We start from the raw sequence: 21,041 nt of genomic DNA, 5'->3' as shown, positions 1-21,041 counted from the left end.
GGTGCATATAGTTGGGCAGTAGACTTCAGAAGGGTGGCGGGTGATTTTTGCTGGCCCCCTCTGATATATCTCCAGTGGTGATGTTTCACCATCAGTAGGTAAAAGTTAAAGAAATCTTATTGTGTGGTACTACTGAGTAACCTGGAAGAATGCACTTGGCCTGATAGTACTGTGCAGGGTCTCCCTCAGATTGGATTGGATTTCCTTCAAGGCTGAGCAAAAGCCAACATGTGGAAGGTGGTGAGGCTGGTTCTGAGCTTCAACCTGAGGCTTGCTTGCAACTGCAACCAGCCAACGAACCAACAGCTACGGTTGAACCATTTCACCAATCCTTCCATTACACTGCATCTCATCTCATGGGCACATATATATACCAGGCCATGGGTGGCATATTGTTGTCCTCTGTCTTGTTGGAACTTCATAAGCTCTCAGCAGCAGCAGCAGCATCACTGAAGCAGGGTGAAGCTGGGAACAAGGCAAGGCATGGTTCCTTTCAAAGGGGAGCATATATGCTTAATTTGTCGCAGAGAATGGTGTCTCGGAGGGGGTTTGGATCCATCGTCCTTGCTAAGGTAAAGTGTTTCTCCGGAATTCATGCGCTGCTATAGTATCATGATGCATTTTGTAGTAGTACTCTTGTTGTGTTTCTCGTTGTGGTTTATCTATTATGAATAATACAAGTTCCTCTTGTTTGATCAAATAGGTTGCACGAATAGTAATATGTAGGAAAGATCTCTATCTGATATATATAGCTTCTGTTTTCCCTTTCTCCAAAGTAGCTGTAGATGATCATCTCATTTTTGTCGAAAAAAGAGTGTATCTTCGTTGGTTACTTTCTATGCCTCGTGAAATGTTGCTTATCTTGTGGCACAATGGCACCGTATAAGCAATCAAGATTCAGACAAACCGTGAAATGCTACAGAAGGGGAAAAAATCGAAGGGTATTCAGAAAAACTCATATTGTGTAGATAGAGAAGCACTACTAGTATTATTAGCCCATTATACATACCATGAGCGTTAGGATGAACCTGGTACGTTAAAAATAACAGTTAAATGATTGCAGTCTCAAGTTCCTGTGTGCAGAGAAAGTAGCACCGTTTCATGCTTTATGTTTTAGCTTTTCTGATATTCGAGTTACGATTTCTTTCAGCCTCGAATACTGTTGTAGGTTGCTTCTTTTGGTTCGTGTTATCTAGCACACGGAACAAGAAAATCGTTCATCTCAGCAACTTGGTTTAAAAATCAAAGCGGCAAGGAAAACAATGCTAAATTATCTCAACCAACAGCATCTCCGTGTCACAAATTCAGAACATAATGGACAACATGCATATACTACAAGAAAGGCAGTCATATAATTCAATGAAATATCCGTTTGCTATAAATACAAAAGGTGCAACTGTAATCACCTAAATTGCAGTAACTAAGTTCACCAAAGTGTTGTGGCCAGTATATACCAAACAACAAATACATTTCCGGCCCTTTTAACAACTTACAAAACACACATATCAGCTTTCCTCTGCGCGACACCTGTCTCTCCTATGCAACCGTGGAACTGAATGAGCAAATGACCCGTTGCCGCGCACCTCATGGGACCTGACAACAACTTGAAGCTCGCTGATTCTCTTGACCTCATTCATCATACATAAGCCAGCAAAGTAGCCAACACAATCGAGAATACCAAGACCGGGAGCGTCAATGGTTGTTTTGTTAGAGGGCTTGCATTAGGCAACCACGGATATGAGTCGGGGGACGGCATGACACAGTTATCACCATTGAAGTACACACGCCTTGGAAAGGCCCATCCCTTATCCAAGGTGAAAGTCTCTGAGTCCTTCTGCATGAGCACTTCTGACTGCGCATTTCCTAGAGGACCAGCTTGATTAAGGAAATCATTGTAGAACTTCATTCCCCAGAACATTGCGGTATCATCTGAAGCGGAAGGAATAAACCCCATCAGACAGGATGCACATTTTCATTAGCAAACCACAAGTAAAATAGTTCACAAAATGACTTACTTATGCGGCCTCCATATGGGGTAAGTGGCTTGTAGTTGAAGCTAAAAAGCTTGGTGATATTGTTGAAGTTAGGATGCTGGGCAACTAAGTTCCAATCTGAATAGTTCATGCGGTAGTTGAAGTTTGTGATAGTGACTTTCACTCTCCAGTAGTCCTTGTAGTTGAGCTTCACATGCCAGTGGACTCTTATCGGGCACATGTGGGAAGTACATTGGACAAGAGGCTGGCCGGTAATTTTGCCAGGACCATTGATGGCAGATTGTAAATAAGGCGAATTGTCACTGCAAAATGCATAGGGTTCATAAGGAATTTTGCAGAAAATTAGAACCTTAAAAGAAAGTGAAAGAGCAACAAGTTGTACTCACTTTACGCAGCTTCCTGGATGAGTGACATTGTTTTGACAGCCACAAGAGCATGTTGGGCAGTTCACAATAGTGTCATTGTAAAATGATGAAAGGGATACACAGCAGGTTGGAGTCTTCTGAGCAAGAAATTGGGAGTATGTGCAGGTCACATTCCAGGTCACTGTGAATAGATAAATTATTTGTTAAAATACATCAAACAAATAAAGTTATCTGCAACCAAATATAAACATATATATGGAACCAATCTGATGCTTTGTGGATTTGTCATGCATTATTTGTATTAGCACAAAACTGACTAAATTAGGCTGCCTGAGCTAACATCGATTATAGGTGATGAACTCATCTCCCATCGAGAACAACTCACTTGTCATTTCAATGGGCTCCTTTCACTAACCCTACACAAAATGTAACCTAGCATTCATCCATCATTAATCTTTAAGGAGCAGAAACATGCTAAACTAGTATTACGATGTGTTCAGCTTACTAATGCATTTGCACAAAGTATTCAAGCAACTGAGAGCAAGCAGCAAGGAGGAATAAATAGGAAACTTACTCAGAGCTTGGGTTGCCCTGCGCCCGTCTGAGGAGTAAAACCTGGTAGGCTTGCCAACAATAGCACGCCCACATGTGTACCCAGGACCTGGGGCCTTGAGAGTGAAGTTTCTCGGCACCTTAACCGTCTTATTGGTAGTCCCAGCAAGACCCACACTGATCTGGAAGGAGGAAGCAGCATTTGCTGGGTCCTGGTTGAATGTCTTTATAACTCCCGCCTTGCAGCAATTGGCAATTTGCTGGTTGAACGGGGTGCCTGGAAGAAGATCGACAATATTCGGCTCCTTCTTGCAGCAATGGGGAGGGCTGCTCTTGAACTTGGAGCAATCACCCTGCTCAGTGGCCTGAGCCCCCACCATCGACCAGATGACCTCCTTCTTCGCCCACGCCCACCCCAGCGACCACCCAGGCGCGGAGATGTGCCGGAACTGTTGGTAGTTGAACATCGTGACTGTTGCCTGCACACGACAAGTTCGGAGAGAAAAATCATGATACAGCCTTACAGGATGACCAGATATATCTGTAATCGGCTGATGACTGCACTTATTTGGTGGATACTATACTGTTAGTAGCAAAGTTTGTAATCGATCATTGGCTGGTGCTACTTGTCAAGGTCAAAAACTATTCAGTAAAAAACCATGGACTGATAGGTTGAGTTGAAATGCACACAGCTGTTGATGTGAAGGGGGTGCTACTTACAACATAGCCATCAGGAGTCCAACTGATAATATCCCATTTTATGGTGATGTTGCCATTTGGATCCAGCGAATCATAAGCCTCTGCACGATCAAACAAAGGCTGCATGTGAGACACACATATATGGAAACAAAACAAATGGAGTTGAATTGACACACTAGATGCACCCTATGTTGTATCCTTGCTCCTATTTGCAAGATCTATCCGCTTAAACTGACAACTCGACTTTTAAGCAGCAGAACACAACTGATTGAGACGTTTTCACTAACTAATTTGCTTCCCGGCTGAGAAGATCTACCGTTAGACAGCTCGAAGCAAGGGAGTTTAGGCCAATAATCAGCAGCGAGTGGCACTGTGGTCTGTGGAAGCTTGAGATGCGTCAGATGGGGATATAGCTTCCTAATTCGGGCTCAGAATTCGGAATCGAGCTTAATTAGAAGCCACCGACACCGAGCTGGAGCCACCGACACCGACAGGACTGGCGAAATGGGGGTGGCATTGACCGGCGCGCAATCCGAACCTCGCGGCCGCTCCGTCTCGCCAATACAGCGCGGCGATCGGGCAACCGGATCTAAGTATCTAACCAATTCGCCGGTTCCCGGCACGACGCGGTACCATCGAGAGAGTGAGAAGGACCGGGCGGGGCGGGGGCAGGTAAAGAAGAGGAGAGGAGGCGAACCTGTGGTGGGCGGCGCGGAGAAGAGCAGCACCGCGGCGAGCAGCACGGCGCAGCAGGCCGCCGCGGATCCACCAACCGCCGCCATTTCCCTTCCCACCCGCTACTGCTCCACCGACACTCCCTGTTCCGCAGGCAACAGCTGCGCTGACCGAGCGATCCCCGGTTCACACGGTACGGCGGCGAATGCTGCCGCGGTGGCGCTCGCCCGCCGGGAGCTGGAGATCTGATGCGGCTGGGGGCGAGGAGGAGGAGGAGGATGGTGGTGGTGGTGGGAGCGGAACTTAAAGCATGTGCTGCCGCGGCCGTCTCCCCTGTTTTTACTGCGACGAGACGCTCTGTCTCTGTGTAGTGTGCTCCCTACCGGACGCTTCCTCCCGCGCCTCGGTGGGAATATATCTCGCGGGGAAACATCGTTTTTTCTTTCTAATCGAGCGAGATTAGATGTGACGGCCCAACCTCCGGGATGTTTTTTGACTGAAATGCCCCTCGTGCATACAGCTGTTGGGGATGGATGTTCGTTCGGACAGGGACTGCAACCTCGCGGCTTTGGCGCTGGGAAATTGGATATTCGTAAGTATTTGAATGTCTGTCTTGGACAGACAAATTCAGCCTTCAATCAGAAACTTTACCATAGAGCTGACCAAGTTTTTTCCCACAATAAACCTGACTTCGATGCCAAAGTGTCGTGACTTTGTTTTAACGAGACTTGGCCGAATGGGACGGCCACCTTGCTCGCAGAGATTCAGTTAACGGCAAACTTGGGGTTGGCACCCATGTTAGAGCAGGTCTAACACACCCCGTAAAAGGGGCAAACCCGTATAATAACCGCCGATTTGAGGGGTTCGGCTCTACCCGGCCGTCTAGCACGCCCCGTAAAAACGGCCCCCGAATCGTTTTTTGCTGTTTTCGAGTACGGGGCGGGTCGTCGCCCCCTACTTGTGCGGGGTGGGAGCGGGGATAGTGGGCGAAACCACTATCGCCCACTCCACTGCGCGGGAAGCATTTCGCTGAAGCCAACCGCCGCCGCCGCCGCCCGATCTCCTCCCCCGCGCCCTTCCCGGCCGGATCCGGCCGCCATGGACCGTCCGCAAGAGCCGCCTACCGCCGGCGGTACACCTCCTTCGGGCGCGGTGGTTGATGTCCCCGTCGGAGGTCCTCCGGCCGCCGGCGTCGTGTCGGCCATGATCGCCTCCACCATCCCGTCGAAGAGGAAGAGGATCCCGAAGCAATTTTTCGAAGCACCTGCGGCGGCCGGTCCCGCGGGCGACGCCGCCGTCTGCCAAGAAGACGGGCGGGTGAAGACCAAGGCGGCAGGGCCGAGGGGCGCCGCGCCGGCCAAGGTGCGGACAAAGGCAATCAGCCGCATCGGCCTCGCGCCTCCACCGCCCTCCAAGGTCACGACCCCTCCTCCGTCCGTTCCGGCCGTTGCGCCGCCCGCGTAGCCCGCGCCGCCGCCACCCACCATCGACGTAGACAAGGTGTTCGATGTTGAGTCCACAACATCCTACTTGGACATGCTCAACGATTCCGCGGTGAATTTGGACGCCGGTATCGGTGCATTCGAAGGGGAGTGCAACGTTGAAGACTTTGATGAGGAGGAGGAGGATGAGGGTGACGAGGAGGAGGTGGTTGAGGTTGATCCGGCTGCCGCCGGTTCTTCGTCGACGCCGAAGCCACGCACGGCGAACTACAGCGAGATCGAAGACGCCATCTTGGTCCGTGCTTGGAGCAAGGTGGGGATGGATGCGTGCACCGGAGTGGACCAAGGCGGCAAGCGCTATTGGCAGCGCATTGAGGATCAGTACCACCAGCTGAAGCCTCGCACGAAGAGCATGGCGGACAGATCCTACCGCTCCCTTGAAGGCCGATGGAACATCATCAAGCCGGCTTGTTCTCGTTGGAGTGCTGCCATGGATCAAGTGGCCGACGACCCTCCTAGTGGATGCGTGCCGGAGGACTATGTAAGTTTTCCTTGTGTTGATGATGTGGAAACATCACAAGCTATCCATATTGTGTTGATGATGTGGAAACATCTCCTCATACTATTGTTGTGCAGCCCAAGTATGCTCAACAACGGTACAAGGACATGGCCGGCTCAAAGAACAAGGAATTTCAATTTCAACATTGCTTTTCCATCCTTCAACATCTTCCTAAATGGAAGTTGCGGGACAACGAGCCAAAGTGCAAGAAGGAGGCACTTCTCACCATGGATGATGAAGCAGATTACATGAGTGGGAGAAACACCGGCAAGCCCGAGGGCAACAAGAAGGCCAAGGAGAGGGTCAAGGTAGAACTTGAAGCAGCTAGCTTCCGGGAGAAGTTGGATCAACTCATGAAGTCCAAGGAGGCATTGACGATGAAGACGTTGGAGACCAAGCTCCTCATCACCGACAAGAAGAGTGAGGTGAAGCTTGCCAAGGTGCAAGCAAGGAGGGAAGATGCCAAGTTGAAGGCCGAGCTTGACATGAAGTTGATCGCAGCCAAAGAAGCCAAGGCCATGAAGGAGCTCTTGGCCGAGGAGAGGGAAATCATGATGATGCGCACCGAAGGCATGGACGACGATCAGCTGGCGTGGTGGAACGAGACCAAGGCGGACATCATTGCGAGGAAGAAGGTTGCGCGTCAAGCTCGTGCTCAAGGTGAGTCTCCGGCGAGCGGTGGCGCCGGTGGCGATGGTTCCCTTGATGGTTGATCACATTTGGGAACTTCCGTGGCTTGAACATTGCGTATGATCGTGTTGTGATGTTAAAACTATGAATTATGCATCACATATTTTGGATGTGCTATGTTTGATGTGAAATTGTTGTGCAAATTGCTGTCTAAAATCCTGTTTTGAGGGGCGGGAAACTCGGACGAGCTAGCAGAACCCGTATCCCCACCCCGTAAAACAATATTTTGTTTTACGGGGTGGGGATACGGGTTCTGCTAGCTCGTCCGAGTTTTCGGCCGGTGAAAACCGGATACAGGGCCCTCTACTCGGGTTTTACGGGGCGGAAAAATACGGGGCCTGTTAGACATGCTCTTATCATTCCAAGGGGGGCCAAGCCCTACACGTAGCTCTTCATATTCAAACTCTTTGAATTCGTATTTCGAATTTCAAAACAAATATGAAACAAAAATCTAGAGGTAGACAATGATGTGTTCTACAAACATGAAAAATCTCAACGTGGACTACTTTGTATTATAGGCTACGAAAAAAAAAAATCTGACAAATTTTATAGTGAACGTGCACATTTCAACAATACATAATTTTTCAGATTTTATCTTTTTTGTGTATCCTAGAATATAAACCGGTTCATATAGAGATTTTACACGGTTATAGCATTCATCATTTGGCTACCTCTACGGGTTCTTTTTTAGATTTTTTGAAACTTAAAATATGATTTCTAAATATTTGAAAATAAAATAGCTACATGTAGCTCAGCCTCCGTTTTCCCGCTCTTCGTTTTGATGTGCTCCTAGTAATGGCGAAGGATGGAAATAATTTGAGGTGTGGCGAACTCTACAAAACAAAATGATGCAAAGAACAAAATAGTCCAAAGACATTAATGATATATATGATTCAAACACAACCATTTATACAATAAAATATGAACATATTTTATTTTAAGTGTAACCTACAAACATAACAATAATGCCAGCTCAATGGCAAAACTTTACCTTTCTAAAAAAAACTTTTGTAATTTTATGATCAAGACTTTTGAATATCTCTCGATCGGTTCGCAACTTGGTCTTGATGATATTTGTCACCGAGAAGTCGCTTTTAATTGTTGTCTTCGCCACTGTTAAAAGCAACGTTAACAACGCCAGCTCAATGAGGTGATAATATCGTTGGAGAAACATGATTTGCATTTCAAAAATCAAAAAATGTCTCAAGTCTCCAATTCTCGGCATATGAATAATGAATAGCTCGAGGTTAGTATAAGAGATATGATAAATCTTTGTAAGGAAAACAATCTTATTCACTTTGAACGTAGAAAATGAGTTGTTTTTGGTTTGAAGTTATTTTTACGCATTATTCACTAAAATAAGCATAACTTTGTCATACAGAATCCTTTCTCGGCATATGACCACTCAAATTGTTTAAAATAAACATGTGCATCTTAGTGTATTAGCCAAAAAATCAAAGTAGGGTAGCCTCCCTACCTTGCTCTAAGGTAGCTGCCCTACCTTCTCTAAGGGGAGCTTCGCCCCTGGCTCCTAGTACATTTGTTCACCAACATAGCAGTCCGTTACCCACTTGAAGTCTTTATCGATCATTCATTGCAAATGGAAACAATTTACCAAAGCGAATCACGTTGTTGTCCTATCCGACGATCAGGTTTAACTAAATTCCTACCGATTCATCGTGTTCGGACAGAAGCTAGCAACAGGAAGAAAATTCACAGCCACGCTTGGCGCTCCAAGTCTTCATGGCTCTAACCGCTAGTGACACTGATGGATGCACCATGGACAGCAATGCTTCGACGTTGCCGTTCCACTTACTACTCGCTACTATTCTGCTGGACTTTTGTTATTTCGTCGATGAATAATGGCAGAGCCCTACCATCAGACTACCGCATCATCAGTTATCACCAATTGCTGCAGCTAGCGAGTCTCTCCCGAACTCTCGATGAGGAGGGGCAAAACCGGAAACTCTCGATCAGCACCAATCTTTTAGAGCAGGCTGATTAAACTAATGGCGTTGGGTGGTGAGTGTGATGAGAGGCTAAAACCACACATGCAGGCCGACACCTCGGGGAATAAACAAGCGCCCCTCTCCTCCCCTCTTTCTGTCGGTGGAGGAGATTAACAGCGGCGCACGCGATTCACAGACGATTAGCGCGCGCGAGAGGCCACCGACTAACGCCGTCGTCCCCCCGTCGCCGTCCCGCCGGTTGGTGCCGTTACCTGGACGTACCAACAACCCCGTCGCGTGATAGCACTTACAAATTCGAGAGCCATCCTTTTTCTATTCCTGTTTTTTTGTTGTTCATCGGTCAGTGTTACCTAGCATCAAGATCTCTCCAGCTGTATGTGTGTGCGCCTAGCCTGTTGCCCAGCTCTAACAACCTCGTGGACATGTTCTTTTCTGTCTCTTTTTTCTCTTGTTGATTATTATTGGGAAGGGCATGGAATGAATGGGGGTTTATTGTAGCTGATGGCTGACAGTGTGGTCCGCATGGCAGTGAGTGGAGGGAATGTGACAGTCTGCATGGTTGAATAGCTCCAGAGGCTGGATCAATGCGCATGTGCATGGCTTGCGGATGGAAATTAATCTCTGGACATTGTACAAGATCAGGTAAGGCTCAGCACTGTACACTGGGCTCTTAAGTGTGAAACATGCGAGATGCCTCACGTACCAGTGGGGGAAATGATGAAATCTTCTGAATCTTCACGCTAGACTAGTCCTGGCTGCAGATTGTCAAATGGTTTTAAAGCTAATGGCACCAAGGAATTGAAGATTCTGTGGCGAGAGCCTGGTCTTGTAAGCTCTTTTGCAGCGATATAAAAATAACATGGCCGCACCACGTGGCGGGGCCTTTTGTCCCGGTGCACATTGGACCCTTTAGTCCCGCCTGGTTAGTCTCGGTTCGAAAACCGGGACTGATGGCCCAAATGGACCGGGACTGAAGCCCCGTTTTCCACTAGTAACATGGGAAGTTTTGTATATGGTAGTGACAAACAAATTGTTGTAATATGTTACATTGATACTAGTTTGGTCATATATACAAATAAAGTTCAATCTCAATTAGGCTAAGAATTTATTAAGAGGTACACAATGGTTTAGAAGAATTATATACTGGTTTTAGATGAGTTCTGAAGCTTAACATTGCGATGGATTCTACAAACGAAACGTTGAGTATATCATTGTTAATTTGTTATGACAATAACTAAAGAGGGTGTTTGAGTCAAGAATGTTCATTTAGAATTTGGTGTAGTTTCGAGAGTGTCAGAACTATGAAGTTATATTGTATGCGACAATACTGGTAACATAAATCAGACCGAGAAATTAAGGTTCCAACAAAAGACCAAACATATACAAATGTCAGCTCATTGAAAATGAGTGATGCGTGTAGACGTAAATATTTTGCAAAGTACATACGGATCTAAATGTTGTAGACCCGTTGATGAAACCTCTTCACAAGCTAAGCATAATCAACACCAAAAAAAAATAGGTGTTAGATTTTTGCCAAATGTAAACTAGTTTATTTGTAGTCTAGTGCAAGTGGGAGACTGTTGGAGATGTGCCCTAGAGGCAAATAATAAAGATGTTTTATTATCATATCTCCAATGTTAATAATAAGTTGCATGCCATGCTATAACTCTATTAAGTGGAAACATTAGTACACATGTGGTATATAAACAAACCAAGTCCCTAGTGAACTAGTCCATTGGTTAACAGATGATCATCGACATTTATGTCAATTAACAATGGAGTCATGCCATTAGATAAATGATGTGATGGAAACACACCCAACATAAGTATTGCAATGTAATCGAGTCACAAAGTTCAACATTGTGATAACTAGGAAACACTATAACCTACCCCTTAGACCGTGAGATCATATCTAATCACCATCATCGGAGGCTCCCTTGACCGTATCAACCGTCGCATCGTAACAGGGTGATCATAAAGATATCTATCAGGTATTCCGAAGGGGTAGGTTGAGGCGTATGCATCAAGATCGGGATTTTTCCATCCGCATGATTGATAGGTACTTTGGACCCACTCGATGAGATTACATCTACGAACATTGCAAGCATGCGACTAGCTCACGAGAATGTAATATCACATGAATGAGTAAATGTGTTTGTCGGCAACGAGATCGAACTAGGTATGAAGATACCAAAGATCAGATCTCGGACAAACCAAGTACCATGAGACAAAGGGAATAGGACTATATGTTTAAGGTTCAACCGATAAGGTTTTTCGTGGAAAGCATAGGGACCATTATGGGTTTCCAGATCTCATTGTGGGTCATTGATCAGAGAGATGTCTCGATCATGTCTACACACTCCTGAACCATAGGGTGGCACGCTTAAGGGTTTTTTACGTGTAGGGATTTATTCGGGATCGTCGGAGAAATAAGAGAGAACTCCGAAAGTGTCCTAGAAAGGTATCAGAAAAGTTCTGGAGTCGATGAATTGTTCGGAGACTTAAAAAATATGTCTTAGTATTTAATTAAATTACTTGAATATTAAAAATGGATTTAAAATTAGGCTAACCCGTAATGGGCCACCATATGGCAGCCCATTAGGGGAACACCCAAACCCAAAGGAAAGGAGTGGCGGCCCATGTGGGTGCCGCCCCACCAAACCCTAGATCGGGCGGCGGCTAAGGGTGGGGCGTACCTGATGGAGGTGCCACCTCTCCCCAAGCCTATATAAGGACGGGAGCCCCCTCTCCTCAGTCCACCCCCTTGGCTTTTGCCTTTTCTCACTCTCTCTTCCTCACGTGTGGTCCGAAATATTGGAGAGTGCATACGGGGTTGAGATCTCTTCCATACGCACGCCGTCGTGTTGTTGCATCCTCGACCTGGATCATTCTTCTTCCGCTTCTTCGCTAGACCAGAGCCCAGGGGACGTCGTCTACGCCGTACACGTGTAACACTACCGAAGTGTTGCCAGTTGTAGCTGAAAGGACGAGATGTCGCCTAGAGGGGGGTGAATAGGCGTTTAAAAACTCTTACGGATTTGGCTTGTAAGAATGCGGAATTAAACTAACGTTTAGTTTACAAGCACAACCCTAAATATGCTAGGCTCAACTAAGTGCAACAACAACAACTAGAGCTAAGCAAGATAGGCACAAGATATATGTAGCACAAGTGATAGCAAGATATATGTACTTCAAGCACGATGGCTATCACAAGGAAAGAAAGCTCGGTATAGAAATAACCGAGGCACGCGGAGGCGAGGATGTATTCTCGTGTTCCCTTCCTTTGCAAGAAGGTACGTCACGTTTGGAGGAGTGGAGGTCCCACGAAGGATTCCCCAACGCCACGAAGGCTCACCCTATTCTCCGAGCCAAACCCACGAAGGATAATGGCCCTTTCCTTATGGTTAGCTTTTCCTCCACTCCGGAGATGGCAAGCTCCACAACCACTTCACAAGCTCCACGAAGGAGAAGCTCGGGCCTCTTCACAATATTCCTTTAAGAGATCACCGGAGCACCAACCGCCAAGCCAACTAGGAGATCTCCCTCCAAGAGTAACAAGCTCACGGTCTCTCACTCGAACTAATCGTGGTGGAGAGCTCAACACTATGCAATGATGCAAAGCAAGAACACTAGAGGTGTTCAAATCCTTCACACTCAAATCCCACCAAAGCAACAAATGTTAGGATGAGATTAGAGAGGAAGAACAAAGAGGAAATCAACAAATGACTCCAAGATCTAGATCCAAAGGGTTCCCCTCACTTAGAGGAGAGATGGATTGGTGGGGATTGTAGATCTAAATCTCCTCTCTTAGGGCATCTCCAACCGAGCGACCCAAACGGACGCGCTGGGCCGTCCGTTTTGGGCCGTTTGGGTGGCCGCGCGGACACCCGGACAGCGTCCCGCGTCCGCATGTCTGTTTGGGTCGCACGCTGCGCCCAACGCGCGGACGCAGCGCATATTCGAATAAAAACAAAAACAAAATTTAAAACGTTAATTCAAACTAAATTTCATTAAGCATATGCCCTATTTTTGGCACATTTGTACATAGCCCTATTTTGGGAAAATAAACTAACAAAAGAAGCCATCTATATGGGCTTTAAAATTTAAAACTAATTTAAAAACCCTAAGCTAGGGTTTGGTCGATGACGTGGTGGCCGCCGGTGCGCCGCCTAGTCCCTATGGGTGTCGTCGGCGTCGGCGTTGGCGTCGATGACGTCCTCGGGCGGCGAGGCACTGTTGTGGCTCGACCGCGCCGGGGACTCCGGCCACGGAGACCACAGGGCCTCCTCCTAGGCGGAATGGGGGTCCGGAGCCACCGGAGGAAGCGGCGGCGCGGCAGCACGGAGTTGCGCCTCCTCCCTGAGGCGCTTCTCCCTCTCCTGCCAGGCGCGGCGCCTGGCCTTCTGGCGCCGCTCCTCCTCCGCGCGACGCCTGGCCTCCTACCGCATCTGCTCCTTGCGCCGCTCCTCCTCTGCGCGACGCCTGGCCTCCTACCGCCGCGCCGCTTCCTCCTCCTCCCGTCGCGCCTGGCGGTCCTGGGCGTACAACTCCCAGGCCTCGGCTTCCTCCACCGCTTGCCGGGCATCTTCCTCCATCGCGGAGGTACGAATGGCCACTTGGAGGTGCGACCATTTCGCTTCCTCCTCCGTCGCCGAGATGAGCAGAGCGGCGCGGAGGTCGGGGTCCTCCTCCGAGGACTCCGGCTTCGGCTCGAGCAGCGGCGGTGGCGGTTGCGCCAATGTCGTTCCGCCGCGGGTGGCCTCTCCGATGTGGAGGCCGCCGCGGTTTCCTCCGGCCCGCAGCGCCGGCGAAGGACGGCGGCTGCTGCTGGCCTCGTCGTCGTTGGCTCCGGGAGCGAACCGTCGCTTCGGGGCCATGGCGGCGGTTGCGCTCGGGGAGTGGACAGTGGAAAGGGGAGTGGACTGGAGGGATCCCTCCAGTCCACATTTAATAAGCCTCCCCGGTCACCGATAGGTGGGCCCAAGGGAGACGAGCAGCCAAGCGGCCGGACGCGACCGGACGCCGCGTGGCATCCGCGGCCTCGCAAACCTAGCCCAGATTTGGGCCGGGTTTGCGTCGTTCCGGACGCCGCGGCCATCCGCATTTGCGGTGCGTCGCCGCGTTGGGCCGCTTTTTTTGTCCGACTGGACCCATCCGGACGCGCATGCGCGGGATGGGTCGCCCCGTTGGAGATGCCCTTAGATCCCTCAAGAATGAGCAAGAATCATGGGGGGAATCAAGAGAGAGGGCAAGTTCTTCAAAGACAACAATGGAGGAGAGAGAGTGGAAGAACTTATCCAACCCAAGGTGGAAGAAGGCCTATTTATAGTCTAGGGAGAAATATAACCGTTGGATGTATTTCAGCTCAGCACAATCGAGGAGGCCGGTCAACCGGGCCTAGGGCCGGGCCGTCCGGTCCAGGAGCTGGTCAGACCGGGCCAGGGACCGGGCCTTCCGGTCCAAACCGGAGCTGGGACCGGGCCTTGACCGGGGCAAGATATGTCGTGCAGTAATACCCCCGGCTGGCACCAGCTCACGAGCCGGTTGGCGCCGAGCCGTCCGATCCACATCCCGGTCGGACAGGGCGCGTGAGCAGACCAGGTTGGTCCAGACCGGGCCTGTGACCGGGCCATGACCGGGACCCTTCTGTGTCTTACAGAACATGGCCCGACTGGCACCAGTCCAGGGGCCGGTTGGAACCGGGCCATCTGGTGGGACGGCCGGTCACGCCGGGCGAGAAACCGGGCCAGCATGAAAAACATGTTATACAAGAACTGTGGTAACTTTTGTGTCCGGACCCTGATTGACATGAAACCAATTTTCTTGGAAATATGGAGACTCCTCACAGGATATTTTAGATGTTTTTAGAGAGAGAGAGTCTCCCACCGTCAAGAAACGGTGAAGACGTCCAAACTCGAAAACGCAATAGAAGATGCACGCGGATTCCGTTTTCGATGAACTTGGGCTTGTTGTAAAGTGATACGTCTCCAACGTATCGATAATTTCTTATGTTCCATGCCACTTTATTGATGATACCTACATGTTTTATACATACTTTATGTCATATTTATGCATTTTCCGGCACTAACCTATTAACAAAATGCTGAAGAGCCAGTTGATGTTTTCTGCTGTTTTTGGTTTCAGAAATCCTAGTAAGGAAATATTCTCGGAATTGGACGAAATCAACGCCCAGGATCTTATTTTTCCACGAAGCTTCCAGAACACTGGGGGAGATACGAAGTGGGGCGACGAGGCGGCCAGACGCTAGGGCGGCGTGGCCCAAGCCCTGGCCGCGCCGGCCTAGTGTGTGGGCCCCTCGCGTCGCCCCTAAACCTACCTCTCCGACTATAAGAAGCCTTCGTCGATAATAACTCCAGTACCGAGAGCCACGATACGGAAAACCTTCCAGAGACACCGCCGCCGCCAATCCCATCTCGGGGGATTCAGGAGATCGCCTCCGGCACCCTGCCGGAGAGGGGAATCATCTCCCGGAGGAGTCTTCATCGCCATGGTCGCCTCCAGAGTGATGAGTGAGTAGTTCACCCCTGGACTATGGGTCAATAGCAGTAGCTAGATGGTCGTCTTCTCCTAATTGTGCTTCATTGTTGGATCTTGTGAGCTGCCTAACATGATCAAGATCATCTATCTGTAATGCTATATGTTGTGTTTGTTGGGATCCGATGAATAGAGAATACTATGCTATGTTGATTATCAATCTATTATCTATGTGTTGTTTATGATCTTACATGCTCTCCGTTACTAGTAGAGGCTCTGGCCAAGTTTTTGCTTGTAACTCCAAGAGGGAGTATTTATGCTCGATAGTGGGTTCATGCCTCCATTAAATCTGGGACAATGACAGAAAGTTCTAAGGTTGTGGATGTGTTGTTGCCACTAGGGATAAAACATCGATGCTATGTCTAAGGATGTAGTTGTTGATTACATTACGCACCATACTTAATGCAATTGTCTGTTGTTTGCAACTTAATACTGGAAGGGGTTCGGATGATAACCTGAAGGTGGACTTTTTAGGCATAGATGCATGCTGGATAGCGGTCTATGTACTTTGTCGTAATGCCCAATTAAATCTCACAATACTCATCATATCATGTATGTGCATGGTCATGCCCTCTTTATTTGTCAATTGCCCAACTGTAATGTGTTCACCCAACATGCTATTTATCTTATGGGAGAGACACCGCTAGTGAACTGTGGACCCCGGTCCATTCTTTTAATCGAATACAATCTACTGCAATACTTGTTCTACTGTTTTCTGCAAACATCATCATCCACACTATACATCTAATCCTTTGTTACAGCAAGCCGGTGAGATTGACAACCTCACTGTCACGTTGGGGCAAAGTAATTTGGTTGTGTTGTGCAGGTTCCACGTTGGCGCCGGAATCCCTGGTGTTGCGTCGCACTACACTCCGCCGCCATCAACCTTCAACGTGCTTCTTGGCTCCTACTGGTTCGATAAACCTTGGTTTCTTACTGAGGGAAAACTTGCCGCTGTACGCATCACACCTTCCTCTTGGGGTTCCCAACGGATGCGTGCTGTACGCGTATCATAAAGCTAGCAACAAGCTCAAGAACCTCTCACAGAGAAACACCAAGAAGCAATAGGGATATGCAAAGTATGCAAAGGATTGAGCTCCCTAAGACGATGTGATCAAGTTACCCAACCGAAAGCCCCTCTTGATAGTGCGGCTATCTATCCTATAACCCGGTCTCCCAACAACCACCTTGATACCGGTAAAAGGAAAACCTAGCAAGACCATACCTTTGTCTTGCGCATCCCGCTTGATCTTGATGATAACTCTTCAAGCTCCACTCAAGCCGGAATGGCTCACTTGATTATTGTTGCTTCGTGAAGACTCACAAATGCTCCCCCATACACCATGATGGGAAACCTCCATTGATGCACATCTTCACATGTCCATTATCACCAAATGGACGGCAAGCTTCAAGCATATGATCCGCTTGAGATGCTCAACTTGAACTTGCCCAACTCAACCTTGATGACGATCACTACTTGACGTCATCCTCTCATGGGCTATATGAGATCTCACTTTTAATGCATGCCCATGGAAAGATACCTAACCCACACAGACCACATAAGAGCACATATATGATGGGTTAGTTCATGAAGCATAATTTACAAGGCTTACCATACCACGTGACTTCACGTGGCACATTCTTCATGCTTCATGTGTTGACCAAACTTGAATCTATTCTTCACTCTTTGTTATTGGTCAACCTTTTATCTTCTCATGCTCTATCATACTATCTTGAGGTGTATAAAGAATTCTTCATTTGTTTGCATGCTCTAAATCTTAGTCAACCATAGCTCAACTTATGAGACTATCATGACACGACTTAGAGCCATAACTTGAATTCTTCACTTGGAATCAAGCTCTCAAGATCTTGATCATTCATTGCTTATCACATAAGCTAGAGCATGGCTAATATTGAGTTCCACATATGAACTCTATCTTCATTTCTTCTTCTTAATCATATCACATATATATCTTCAAATCGATGATCTTGATGCCAATACACAAGGTATATCTTTATCTTCATGGCATCCATACTTGAATCCAACACATGGAATACAAGTAGTACCTATGGAATATTCCTTCATATAAACTCAATGAAAACATTAGTCCATAGGGGTTGTCATTAATTACCAAAACCACACATAGGGGCAATATACCCTTACAGTAGCACGCCACCGTTGTACGCGACCTTGAGCTCGACGTCGCCGTACGACTACATCAACAACATTCGTTGGAACGTAACGCTTTCGATCTTTAAGGTTATGACTACCGAAACTCCGTTGTTACCTTACATCTACATAGAATAGATCTTGGCTATCTCAATCCAAGAATGGTGATCACACCAATATTTATGGAGGGCAACTTAAGTTGTGAAACCAACAATTAACACACCATCATGTTATATTCCTAAATATCCATGTTGAGCAAATACATGACCCATGAGTAGGATCTAACCTAGGCATTTCAAGACAAGGTTTGAGAAAGCAAAACTGATGACTTTAGAAGAGCCCTGAGTAATTTTCAAAGTCCTTAGAAAATTTGGGCACATGACATAATGCCCACACATTCTCAAATAAGAAACCAAGTAATAACTTTTACCTTGTAAAACATTTCTTTGCTAAACAATACAAAATAAAATCCTACCTATCACTAGGTAATTAAACCATCCGTTTGAAAAATAATTGGAAACCTCCAAAGTGGATATTTAAAACAATACCTATTGGAATATGTAACCTAAATTCCAATAGTAATTAATAAACAAAGGAGTTAATACCCATATAGAATCTCCTAATACACAACAATAGTATTTACAATATCTTGGGTGAATTTCAATAGAATTCAAATAAGAAAAATCTGCAAAACGGGATTGAATTCAAAACTGAAAAAGAAAAAAGGGGCTTACCAGGTTAGGTCGCAGCAGCCCAACCTAGCACCCGCCCAACATACCCCTTCGTGGAGGATGTCGTCGTCTTGGTTCTCCTTCGCATGGATGACACATCAATGATGATCGACATGTCCTCGTCGCCGCCCTGGATAGCTTCAATCAAATGCAACCTTCTCAGCGTGTTCAACAAGTCGACCACGTCCATTGCAAGTAGGATCAAAGATAATCATGCCTGAAAACCCATCTCTCGCATCTACAGCCTCTTGGTCGTCTGTTGCTGCCACTCGCCGTTGTTTCTGACCACGCCTGGTCCTATAAAACCGAGATGATGACCACCGCGAAACCCTAGAACCCCTGTGATACGTCTCCAACGTATCTATAATTTATTATGTTCCATGCTAGTTTTATGCCAATAGCTACATGTTTTATATGCACTTTATATCATATTATGGCATTTATTGGACTAACATATTAACAAGATGCCACAGTGCCAGTTTCTGCTTATTATGTCTGTTTATTGCAGAAAAGGCCCAAAAACCAAAGTGCTCGAAAAAATCCAGAAAAATTACAAAAATTCTATTTCGCCAGAAGACCGACGGAGCTAGAAGGGCCAGGACAAAGGAGGCCCATGACCTCCACCCCATCCACTAGCGCGGCCAGGAGGGGGCGGCACCGCCCTATGGGGTGGGCCCCTCGGGCACCCCCTCGCGCCGCTCTTTCGCCTATATTAAGCTCTTGCCCTGAAAACCCTAGAGGGATGGACGATTTCTCCAGAAGAGTTCCGTAGCTCCGCCGCCAACAAAAACCTAATTCGGGGGACAGAAGTCTCTGTTTCGGCACCCTGCCGGGACGGGGAATTGCCCCCGAAGCCATCTCCATCGACTCCATCGCCATCTTCATCGATGTTGTTGTCTCCCATGATGAGGAAGGAGTAGTTCTCCCCCGAGGCTGAGGGCTCTACCGGTAGCTATGTGGTTCATCTCTCTCTCCCATGGTGTGATTTTTATGTGATCATGAGCTTTGTAATCTAGTTGAATATGTAGATGTTACTCTTGTCTATTATGCACTCTAGAGGTTATTTTAATATGAACTCCGGAGTCACTCTCCACGGTGTGATGGTGACAGTGTGCGCATCGTGTGTGATTCCTTTATGACGTTGTGGAGCTTGTTTACTCCGGCTTGAGGTGTGCTTTTGCAGCCCTACACAATGAATGGTGTTTGTTATCCAACAAGAGAGTGTTTGAGAGTAGCATTTATTTATTCAATTATGTGATCATTGTTGAGAGTGACCACTAGTGAAAGTATGATCCCTAGGCCTTGTTTCTAAGGATTGAAACACCGTTTCCAACAAGTTCTGCTACATGTTCGCTTGCTGCCATTTTTATTTCAGATTGCAATTACTACTTATAATCATCCATATTACTTGTATTTCACTATCTCTTCGCCGAACTAGTGCACCTATACATCTGACAAGTGTATTAGGTGTGTTGGGGACACAAGAGACTTCTTGTATCTTAATTACAGGGTTGCTTGAGAGGGATATCTTTGACCTCTACATCCCTGAGTTCGATAAACCTTGGGTGAGTCACTTAAGGGAAACTTGCTGCTGTTCTACGAACCTCTGCTCTTGGAGGCCCAACACTGTCTACAGGAATAGAAGCGTGCGTAGACATCAAGCTATTTTCTGGCGCCGTTGCCGGGGAGGTAAGGTAAAAGGTATTCACATCCTCCGACTACTAAGCTATTTCCTAGCACTGTTGCCGGTGTGTGAGTGCTCGAAGCTATTTCCTTTTGATTCTGCAATTCTATCTTTTTGTTTCTTGTTTTATTTCACTAGTTAGGCTTAATGGAAAACAACAACAAAATTAGAGATCTTTATAAAATTTATATTGAATTAGGACATGATGCTTTTGAAGAGAAAATTAAAAAACCTATGAAAGTTTGTCTGCCTAATAGTGGTAGTAATGTTATTAGTATAAATTTTTTGAACACCATTATTTTTAATGCTATGGAGGCACCCAAGCTTGGGGAAGCTAGTTTATATAAAAATAATCTTTTTTGCTCCTCAACTTTCGATGAAATATTTTGCCTTGATAATGCTTTGTCTCCAATATTTGGTAATTCGAATGATGCTTGTGATATTCCAAATCCACCTATTGAAAGTATTCCTTTTAAAATACCTATGAAAATTGTTGAAAGGGTTATGAATGATCAGTATGTAGGGGATGGATCAGTCCATCCAAGTGTTCACTTGTCTAAACTTACAGAACTTTTTGAGTTATTTGAGATTGGAGGTTTATCAAGAGAAAATGTTATGAGGAAACTATTTCCATTGTCACTTAAGGACAAAGAAAAGGAATGGTATAGGCTGCTGGATGAACAACCATCGAATTGGAAACAGCTTGAATCTCTCTTTTATTCTACATTTTATCCTCTTCATGAAGTGCATCTAGATAGGAATCGCATTTATAATTTTTACCCTCATGATGGAGAAAGCATTGCTGTAAGGGTATTTTACCCTTATCCATTATTTTGGTAACAATGAGACCGTGCTAGAGTATTTGACCTAATACGTTTATAAGGATAATCTCATGTATTAGGCAAAGAGGCATAAATGGTGTATCAAAGGAACAAGAAGGCTAAAGGAGACCCCC

The 21,041-nt window shown here is 46.8% G+C and overlaps 1 protein-coding gene, 1 long non-coding RNA gene and 1 pseudogene across 2 annotated transcripts; 2 read left to right on the top strand and 1 right to left on the bottom strand.

The window, feature by feature from the left end:
* Window positions 1–212: 212 nt before the first annotated feature.
* LOC127292802 (uncharacterized) lies at window positions 213–15,693 on the top strand. The gene is made up of 2 exons (XR_007845391.2): window positions 213–572; window positions 15,091–15,693. It is a non-coding gene; the product is annotated as an uncharacterized lncRNA (long non-coding RNA).
* LOC127292799 (COBRA-like protein 3) lies at window positions 1,331–4,691 on the bottom strand (annotated as a pseudogene).
* Window positions 5,606–7,107, top strand: LOC127292801 (uncharacterized). Its single transcript, XM_051322255.2, has 2 exons — window positions 5,606–6,268; window positions 6,364–7,107. The coding sequence occupies exons 1-2, from the start codon at window positions 5,822–5,824 to the stop codon at window positions 6,997–6,999; spliced, it is 1,083 nt and encodes a 360-aa protein (XP_051178215.1). The 5' UTR covers window positions 5,606–5,821; the 3' UTR covers window positions 7,000–7,107.
* Window positions 15,694–21,041: the final 5,348 nt, after the last annotated feature.

This window comes from Lolium perenne, chromosome 4 (assembly GCF_019359855.2).
Source record: "Lolium perenne isolate Kyuss_39 chromosome 4, Kyuss_2.0, whole genome shotgun sequence".
NCBI lineage: Eukaryota > Viridiplantae > Streptophyta > Magnoliopsida > Poales > Poaceae > Lolium > Lolium perenne.
Note: the sequence above shows the minus strand (reverse complement) of the source record. Positions and strands in the feature narration are given on the sequence as shown.

Bases quoted from the DNA above. Each gene is read 5' to 3' on its own strand.
- LOC127292801 (XM_051322255.2), top strand. From the start codon at position 5,822: ATGCTCAACGATTCCGCGGTGAATTTGGACGCCGGTATCGGTGCATTC. The intron at 6,269-6,363 runs GTAAGTTTTCCT...ATTGTTGTGCAG, and splicing joins GATGCGTGCCGGAGGACTAT to CCCAAGTATGCTCAACAACG.